General features: G+C 49.2%; 1 protein-coding gene across 3 annotated transcripts; it reads right to left on the reverse strand.

The window, feature by feature from the left end:
- Positions 1 to 662: 662 nt before the first annotated feature.
- TENT5A (terminal nucleotidyltransferase 5A) lies at positions 663 to 7,843 on the reverse strand. 3 transcript variants are annotated; one of them, XM_057739602.1, is made up of 3 exons: positions 7,353 to 7,843; positions 6,555 to 7,113; positions 663 to 5,433 (listed from the first exon to the last, which is right to left on the reverse strand). In XM_057739602.1, exons 1-3 carry the CDS (start codon positions 7,838 to 7,840, stop codon positions 4,657 to 4,659), a joined length of 1,824 nt encoding a protein of 607 aa, XP_057595585.1. In that variant the 5' UTR covers positions 7,841 to 7,843; the 3' UTR covers positions 663 to 4,656. The 3 variants fall into 3 exon arrangements, with proteins under 3 accessions (XP_057595585.1, XP_057595586.1, XP_057595587.1); XM_057739603.1 differs by having other exon boundaries at positions 7,298 to 7,641; XM_057739604.1 differs by having other exon boundaries at positions 7,508 to 7,633.
- Between the last annotated feature and the right edge of the window lie 2,005 nt (positions 7,844 to 9,848).

Here is a 9,848-nt window from a genome sequence, read left to right on the forward strand (position 1 = left end):
TAACCAAATTCTCATGCTACTAGTAGTGAGAAAGTCTCCAAAATGACACAAGGAAAAAATTAATAAATAAATGGATGCCCCCTGACAATCTAAACAGTTCCGATTATTTGAAATGCTCATCTGAAGGGCAACATCTTTGTACCCAGCACATGCACGCACACAAAGCACAGCATATTAGATCCTGTGATTGCTCTTCTTTCCACTTTCCCTTCCAATTAGTGGCTTCCAAAACTTATTCCCTTCCTCCTGAGACAGACACTCTGAATAACCCTATAGAGCTGCAAACAGATGATATATATAAAACCAGGGATGACTGAATCACAGCACTTGGGCTACTCCTGAAAACAAAAGCCCCCCCCAGGGCTACAGCAGCCGTACAGTCCAAAGCCAGGAATCTCCACTTATCCTGGAAAACAGCTCTGATTGGATAGCTCATAACCAGATTCAAAATGTTGATACCCATTACCTAGATTCTAGTGGAGGTAACTGAGCCAGTCAGACCTGGGCTGGCTGCAGGCAGGGCATTTTAATAAATTGTACTCAATCAGAAGTTGATAAACGTAGGTCTTCTCCAAACTCTGCCTCATCTTTTCTCACGGACATGGGTTGGATTCAGAGGATACAGTCTTTAGCCAGCACAGACACAGAAGAAAACGCACAAATCAATAGAAAAAAATAACTTCTTTTTATTTACAAAAAAAAACAAAAAATCCAAATATTGGATGCTGTAAACAAAATTCACAATCTGTTCCCTCTAGCACTGATTCAAATATGTCAGTTTTTAATAGTCCATTCTCCATCAACTCCTTTTCTGCCTGTGACACAATCTAAAGTGAAAGTATTCCGAAAGAGTGACCCCAGGTGCAGCTTGCTGCAATTAGGACGTCTCAGAGCAGACGATGGTTGTAGAGGTTGGAGAGAGAGACAGCCAGCGGGCAGAGCCTCCTCCATTCTGCAAGGATTTGCAGCCAGTCTTGCCAAGTTACTTGACATCTTCCAACTTTGTACTTTGACCATGTACTTTCTTAGCAAGCCATTATTATGACAAAATATTACATAGAGATTCTTTCTTAGCACTAAAAAGGCTATGCTATAAGAGATCATAAAGATTATATTCAAACAGGTGCTATATATAAAATAACTTTTTTTTGGCTTTTTGGTTTCATCTAACACACGTCGTCTTCAAACAACAAAGAAGCTTATTTTTGAACTGCTGACAGCTTTTAACATAATACATTTCATTTACAAAACAGTTCACAATATTTATTTGACAAGCAGTGCATTGAAAACAACTTTATGCACAATAAGGCAACCTACAACAAGCAAATGGAAAGGGGTGGCAAAAACGGTTATGTTCACTTTTCTTGGCGCTTCCTCCTTGGCTTGGCTTGGCTTACAGATGTTCTTCCATCCTTGAAATTTTGGAGCCATGTTAAAACAGTCCACCCAATACCAAAATGAGCAAATACTTGATCCCATTTCTGGAAGGAAAATGTCTATCTTGATGTAGGACGTCTTGAGGCAACTAGATTTTACTGCAAATGAAGTCAGTTTTGTTAAAAGGGCACTGTCACAGGTGAAGTGTTCCCTGACATGCCAGACTGAACAGGTGAGAAAAGCCTCCAGAAGATTTAAAAAAAAAAAAAAAAACAACTTTTTCCTGCTTTAAAGTAACAGCGCACTTGGCCAGATAAACACAAAGGTAAGCAAATCACAGGCACTAATCGGGAGTTGAGAGCTGTCCTTTTCTCTGACCTATGACACACGGCTCTCGCTCACCACACATTCAAATGTTTAGGCCATACATCCACAAAGAGAGACATATATTCCATTGTTTGTTCAACTACATATGCACAAGACTATAGTACATACAAAAGGGAAATAAATTATATAAATCTTAGAGTAAATGCTGAAAGTTGTCTTAAGTACAGCCTGTTCTATCTGAACGCCAGGTGCTGGCATTTCCAACTATGCTACCAGCCCCGGAGTAAGCAAGAAAAGAACATAAATATCTGAGAGAACAAATGAAAAGCATATTTTCAAAGAAGGCCTCCCCAAACAAAAACCTGTGTCATAAAACAACAGCAGGTTGTTGCGAGTGCAGAGCCAGAGACCTCCAGACTCTCTCTGAAATAGTGGACTCATTGGTTAAGAGTCAGGAGGAGAAGGAAGGCAGCAGAGCACCAGCTGCTCCTCCTCTGTTCCCGAGCGTTCCCTTAGTTTCCTTTCAGGAAACGTCCAAACAGGTAAGGAGGTGGAGCTCTGGTTTCTGACAGTTAAGTATCAGACTTAACCTGCAAATGGAATATTTCCTGGGAATCCGCAATGAATTCTTCAAACCCAGGGCTGGAGTGAGGGAGTCTGAGCCAACGTGGGAGAAGAAAGAGTTCCCTACGAAACAGTGAGCGGCAGTGCAGTAGCTGTTACAGCTTGGACAGAATTCACAGGGACGCTGCTACAGCAAACCCATCAAGTTCCGGTTAAGGCTTCAAAGAAAGATGCACAAGAAGGGTAGTTCAGATGGATTAAACTAGCACTGAGCATCTGAGCGATGCCCAGATAACAAAAAATTACACTGCCAATAGGATGATGCTATTTTCTTCCTCAATCCCTCTTTAACTGATGACAAAAATCTCGTTGACTCTTCAGAGGAATGATGAGAATAAGCAGTCATCCACTAGAGTAGGTAGGGACTGTGTGGCTGTTTCACAACATGAAGGGAAGGTTTTCAGGTGTTAATTTTGTTTTTAACAAATGCATTTTCAGAGACCAGTGTCCAAAGGAATTAAAGGCTGGGAGAAGGGATGGGTTTAGGATTAGCTGTCATTGAACTGAAACAGTAATGCCAGTTCATTTCACAAAGGTGTAACTGGTCTCCTGGGAAACAGAAAATAAAGTTGGATCTGATTCAACACCAACTGAGTGAATTTAAACTACAGTACTAAATACTTAAATGCAGTGTGACAACCAGATCAAAGATGTTTTGTATTGACATGAATTTATAAAATTGTACATATAATATATATCTCATATATAAATTTTAAGCACTTGTGCAAATACTCTTTAAAAAGGGGTCATTTCACATTTACTAAATTCTAGTGGTCCTGGAATGCACAATGCATTCATTTAAAAAATCATTTAAATATTAATAAGTAGTGTTCAGATCACCAGAAATTCTTTTTAGCAGTCAGGGATTTAAATAGACTATCACTGACCCATGATCACTGGATTATACACCATGGAGGTATGCAAGTATTACAAAAAGTAAAAGGGTTCAAACTGTCAAAATGGCAGTTCAGTATTAAAAAAAAAAAAAGGAGTTCTCTGCCAAACAAATATTCTCCCATTTGTGGACTTCCATGGCTCCAAAAAAAAAAAAAAAAAACACTCACTAAAAATGTATAATATCTGCTCTCCCTATCAAATATATTAATTGTTTTCCTCCTTCATTCGCTTTAATTTTTTTAGATGTGGGTTTTTAATTCATCACTGCAATATGCCCACGTCTCATGTCATCCTGTTGAAAACATAAAAGCACACAGTATTTAAACATTTCCTATTCCTATTTGCTACATTATTCTAGACCATAGTCAATGTATTGTGTGTATATATACATATCACAAATATGTATATATATACACATAATAGACACACACATACACATGTACCTAGGATAATATCACACCAACAAGGTTAACTTTATACAAGTATTTGCCAAGAAAAAATAGGGCATCTCCTCCACCATTCACAAGCTTATGTGTTATTTTATTTTCTACTTGAGTCCCTGATAAAAGTCATTAAACCATAAAATTTTTCCACTTCAAATTTTCAGAAGGCAACAGGCACTTTGATGTATATTGGTGTGTAACAAATATAGTAACTCTTTATATATTCTACTATCTCTCTTCTACTTGGGTATTTTTATCTGTTAAATCTTTGGTCCTTGAGCATACTTTCTTTGCTACAGCTGTTTTTGCTTGCATTTTCACATTTAAAAAATGTGAGCTATGCACGCAGCTGGAAATAATGGACTGTGTCATCATAAGTTCTGCTGTTTGTCATGAGAACTGCACCAACCTACTACTGTTCATTCGGAGCAAGCCGTTTCTATTAGTGCAATGGGAGAGTTCCACAGCAAGCACTTGTTACAAGCCTCAGACAGTAATCCCAATGTTGGAGTCCCCCCTCTTCCTGTACAGTTGTTACTATCTGAACTCCTGAATTGATAATTTAGTTGGCGTGAGACCCTTTTTTCCTCTGTATTTTCCCTTTCGTGAATTCCATCTTATAAGGAACTCTCCACTTGTCTTTTTTCCTATGGCAAAGCTATGGGAGCAGATACTGCAAACCCATATTGTCATCAAGTGTTTTGTTTTGTTTTTTCCCTTGCTATTTTAGGAGATCCGGGTTGCTTTTAATTACAGGTCTCTTTTGTTTCAGGATAGAATCCAATGATGGTGGTGGGGTGGGTTATTTTGAGATCATGCCCTCATACCTATGAAAAATCTACAAGCTTTGCCAAGTTTAAAACCAGGAGCAGATCATCATTGCACAAAACATATCCCTAATCAGGGCTGGGTCACTCAGCCTTTTCTTTTTTTTCCCCCCTCTATCTTATCTGAAATGGCTTCCCCACAGGACATTTTTAAATGATTCTTAATTGCAGGGTAGCCAAGTGGAGTATGTCTGTTGCTGGCATGTGAACACTGGCTGGACCTGTGCAATGTAGTAATTGCTAAAGTTGGCATCTGCTACATATGGGGCCGGCTGGTAATAGCAAGTGACATTAGCCACATTCGGGATGACATTTTGGTCAGCTAGCACCCGGATAGCCAGCATTGTGATCAGGTTTAAAGTCTGTCTTCTTTCATGCCCCATCAGGCACACGGTACTCTCATTCACCACTCCATGAAGGGTCATGAGATAGTCATACTTGCGGTCTTCCAAGCCCACGAAGTGGTTCTGCAAATAGGACTCCAGTTTTCTCTGCTGCTCTCCAATGTCTGAGAAATCGATGAAAAACCTAGAACACATATACCTCTGAAGGGTCTTGATCTCATCAGAGGCGGGCCTAAAGCCCCTCACTAAAAGGTTGCAGTACTTAAGCAGGCCTCCCCCTCTGATTTCCTCCGGGTTCCGGGTGGCAATGATCTTGTTACAAAGGTGATCAAAGGCTTCGTGGAAATCGCCATAGACACTCTCCCCAATTATTGTGGGGTGAAACGTTTCAGTCATCGGGTTCTCTGAACATTCGTAAAAGAGGAGAAGAGAGTCTAATTTGATTTGAAAAGAATCTACACTAAATTCAAACTGCCTCCGGAGGGAATCCACAAATTTCAGTTCCACATTTTTGCCACTGTTGTTTGACAGGGATATAAGACTCCATCGGTCAGAGTCATTGCACACTTTAACCATTTTCTGCACATAAGCTTCCTACAATTTAAAAGACAAAACAAGAAGATGAGCAAACCTAGAAAAAAGTAATCAGTAAATAAACACATCCTCGCCACAACTGAGAGTTATTTTGCTCCTTGCCTTTTGCTTTGTCAAGTTTCAGCAAAACACTACCTACAGGCTTAAACATTAAACAGTCTTCCGAAAACAACAACAACAAAAAATACATTTAACGAGTGGTTTTGCTGTCTGGGAAAGAGACTAGAAGTAATAGTTTGAGGCTTTTGGCAGACATAGCACAGTACTAAGAGGTTCTGTTGTCATGTCTGACTTTCAAAATGTTAGTTTTTGAGAACGGTCTTACAGGTACAATATTCACACAATATCACCACACTATTCAAAAGACAGCAGGACCTACAGCGAAAAGCTGGTCTGCCTCTCACCCTTGTCCCTCGTCACCTAGTTACCCTCTCCCTGAGGGAACCGACAGGATCAGTACCTTGTCGGTCCCCCCAGAGGTTCTGCAGCTAAAATCAAATATGGACGGAAAATTAAGGCATTCTGGGAGGCTGGTTCCTCGGGTAATTTTAACTAATTGTATAAAACGCGCTTTGGACCGAAATGGGGAGGAGGGGACCCATTATATCCTGAACACATAAACCAACCCGGAGAAGCACCATATAACACACGGGGTCTGCTGAAAGCAGTTAGGAAGCCTATTCACGTTTTCCAATACAATAATAAACCCATTGACTCGCTTCTGCTGCAGGCTGCTCTTTTCCCAGAGACTAAATCATGAAGTGACTCAGAAAAAGAAAAAAAAAAGTTGACATCATTTCACTCTTCCACTTAGCGTCTACTCTGGACACGACTCAAGCAAGGAAAGTCAAGAGTTAAAAAATAAGGAGAAGGAAGAGAAGGCAGGGCAGAGGAGGAAGCAGAAGACTTGGGACGCTGAAGCAGCTAAAACACTCAATACAATCCACGCACCTTGGTTCACCCAGGAAAACACTCAAAAGCAACATAAGCCAGGGCGCCCACCCGGGTCCGGGCCGCAGAAGTGAGCCCCTCTGCCCGCCGCGCCGCAACCCGCGCCCGCAACCCGCGCCGGGCCCGCCGCGGCCCCCGGCCCCTCTCCTCGCGGGAGGGGGGGGCTTTACCTTGAGCGTGAGTGGTGTGATCTTCTCTTTGTTCACCCCTTCGGGTAAGAAGTCCAACAGGCAGTCCAGCACGACGTCCTTCACAGTCTGAAACTCCTCTTCCCCGCGCAGGTCGGCGCAGAAGATGAGGTCCAGGTCCTTGTAGCCCAGGCCGCTGTCCTGGTGCAGGACGTGGCTGGCGGCCGAGCCGTTGAGGCGCACGTCGCGAACGCCGATGCGCTTCTCGGCCAGGCGCCGCCGCACCACCTTCACGATCAGGCTGGGCTGCAGCTCGAGCGTGGGGAAGTTGCCGCGCCCGTGGATCGGGATGGTCTCGCTCAGGATGCCGTCCAGCCGCTGCACTTGCTCCCAGTTCAGCACGTTGCAGTGCGCCGTGGGGCTTTCGCAATAGTCCAAGCAGCGCCCGCCGAAGCCGCCGCCGCCGCCGAAGTCGCCGCCGCTAAAGTCGCCGCCCAGGGGGATGTAAGGGCCGCCGGCCAGCTCGTCCTCGGCCATGGCAAAGTACCCTTCGCCTTCCGCCATGAAGTGCCCGCCGAACGCCACTGGGCCCTGGTCGGTCCTAAACGAGAACAGGGGGAAGGAGCGCGCTGAGGACGCGCGGCGGCCAGGGGCCTGCGGAGGAAGGGGCGCGCCCCCTCCCCGCTTCGACCCCCGCCTCGGGGGCTCCCCAGAGACACTCCCTCCCCAGGTCCCCGCGGTCCCCGGCCCGCGCGCGCGCCGCGCCCCGCAGAGCAGCCCCGCACCAAAAGTATCTCTGATGCATCTGGAAAGCGCAAGCGGGAGTCCCGTCTGTGTCACCTGGAGGCGGCCGCCCCTTCTAGGAGCGCGGCGAGCGAGGAACTGCGAGGCGGCAACACTTCAGGAGCCGCGAGTGCGCTCCCGGCAGCGGCGAGCGACTTAGTTCCTTCCCAGACCCCCGCCGCCTGCGCCTGCGGGCCACTCCCGCCTCTCACCCCGCCCGCGCCGCGCCGCCTCAGCCGCGGTGGTCCCGGAGGTGGCGGCTTCTGCTGCCGCCGCCGCCGCCGCCGCCGCACACGCTCCCGTCTCTGGAGCTTTAGCAGTTGTGCGGGGGAAATGTCCTCAGTACTTTTTTTATACCGGGGCCGCTCGGCGCTTCCGGGGCCCTGCGGCCGCACTCTCGCCACACCCTCCTCATCTGCATAGGGCACCGCCCCCGCCCGCCCCGCGGCCCGAGCCCGGCCGAGCTGAGCGCAGCTGCAGCGGCGGGCGGGTCCCGGCGCGCGAGGCCGGCGGCGCTCTGGGTGCGCACTGCTGCGTATATGCATGTCTTTGATGTATGGACGCCCCCCCCTCCCACCACCACCACCACGCGCCCCTCCCCCCCCCACCCCGCAACGAGGAAACACTTCCGACGCTTCAAGAGTTCTCAACGGCCCTCATAACCGGATGCCGGCTAAAACCGCGCAACTGCAGAAACTTCCCAAACATAAAATTCTCGCCGTTTATGGCGCATCGTCACAGCTTAGTAACCGGGTTCCAGAGGTTCTTTGGACTGTTCCCCCACTGTGTGGTGCAGCTCTAGGCCGTCCACTTCGTTCATGAACCGGGCCTCGGCGTGAACTGAGGCGTCCCCTTCCCCGTGCCAGTCACGCGCCGCGCGCGAGGGGCTGGCCAAGCTCCCCCGGGGTTTCGATTCTCGAAAACTCAGGCGGCGCGGGGCGCTGCGCGCGAGCCCGCGGCGCGCGGGGGCGGGGCCGAGGCCGACCGCGGGTCCGTCTCCCGCGCACAGGCGGCTCGGGGCGGCCGGGGGCGCGGCGCGGGCCAGTGCGCATTCCCGAGCGGGCGCCCCGGCGGGTCGGGAGGGTCGGCCGGCCCGGCTTCCGCGCGGCCAGGGACCGAGGACGGGGCGGGCTCGGAGCGCGGCGCGGGGAGCGGGCGGTGCGCGGCGCGGGGCCCGACGCTCGGCGGCGCGCTCTGCCGCCGAGACCTGAGACGAAGCGCGTTCGTCGTCGGGCTCCAAGGTTTGCCTTTTTCGAGTGAATGCGAATGTCAGTGTGAAACGAGCTGGTTTTCCACGACCCGCGATCGCGCGAGTTTACAGGACACGAGCGTTCCGCCCCCAGCCCCTCAACGTCGGGCGCCGCGGCGGCGCGAAAAGAGTGTAGAGGTATCTCCGCGCGCACTCGCGCTCGCACCCCCGTCTTTGCTAGAAAGCGCCCCCTTCCTTCGGGCCGTCGACTCCGGCCGCTCGCTGCCTCTTTCCAAACTGAGAGTAACTTTCATTCGCGTGGAGGCTGTGAGAGGCGGAGGGGAAGGGGGAGGGGGAGGGCGAGGGGGAGAGGGGGACGCGCCTGGGAAGCCGGACGCTCCCGCCCGTGGCCCCGCGCGACCTCGGCCGCCCGGCCTGCGAGGGAGAACGGCCCGCCCCCTCCTAACTGGGGGAGCCCCAGCCTCGTCACAGAAGCTGCGCGCCTTCAAGCGGCGGGGGGGCCGGGCGGGGAGAGGGACGGTCATCCGCGGAGCATCCAGCTGCGTGGCAACGCCGCCCCCTGCCGGTGCCCTGCGGAGCTGCGTCCCAAAGCGGAGGAACCGGCTGGACCTCGAACGGAGGCCATTATAGTTCAGGGCCGCCCTCGCACGCTGGGGTTCTGGGAGGGAACTCTAGGACAACCAGACACACAATTCTAGGCCCGTCGCTTCCCCGGAAGCACACTCGTGTCTCCAGCCATCCATGTAATGGATGCATCCAGTAAAATACTCCGGCATTCAGAAAAATTACATCTGTGGATATGGCTTGACCACCTGTTATGTGCCAGGCACCAAGCTAAGTGCTGAGGATTTCAGAATTACTGCCTTTCAAGTAGTCTAGTGGGCATGACAGGCAAGTAGAGAATTATGGTTCAGCTGTATGTGTGTTATGAGAGAGGTACGATCTGAGCCAGAGCAGCGGTGGGCTAGCGAGGTCATGGGAAATGGGGCAGAAGACCTGAGGAGAGATGTCCTTTGGATCAGATCATGAAAAGTGGATTTTCCTTGGTAGTTGAGGAAGAAGGAGAAAAGCACTGTCTGCAAAGGGAAGAGTGTAAGAGAATTAGCGTTTGAGCAAGGCTGTATGGACCACGGCGGTAAGGAAGGAGATTGGTGGTGCATTTGGATAGGTTTTGAGGAGTTTCCAGGCACTTACTGAGCACCTCTGGGCCATACTCTTCTTTAGCTCTTTACACCAAACACCTCATTTAACCTTCAACTGAGAAGATATTCTATGTCACAGGGATTTGGAAACAGAGGAACTGGGAGGTAAAGAGATTTGCCCGTTTAATGGCTAGTAAGTGG

This window comes from Hippopotamus amphibius, chromosome 6, assembly GCF_030028045.1.
Source record: "Hippopotamus amphibius kiboko isolate mHipAmp2 chromosome 6, mHipAmp2.hap2, whole genome shotgun sequence".
NCBI classification, from domain to species: domain Eukaryota; kingdom Metazoa; phylum Chordata; class Mammalia; order Artiodactyla; family Hippopotamidae; genus Hippopotamus; species Hippopotamus amphibius.

Coding starts and splice junctions, on each gene's coding strand:
- TENT5A (XM_057739602.1), bottom strand. CDS start 7,840: ATGCATATACGCAGCAGTGCGCACCCAGAGCGCCGCCGGCCTCGCGCG. Junction 7,114..7,352: donor GAAGGGGCGGCCGCCTCCAG/GTGACACAGACG, acceptor GTTCTCGTTTAG/GACCGACCAGGGCCCAGTGG. Junction 5,434..6,554: donor TCACACCACTCACGCTCAAG/GTAAAGCCCCCC, acceptor TTTAAATTGTAG/GAAGCTTATGTGCAGAAAAT.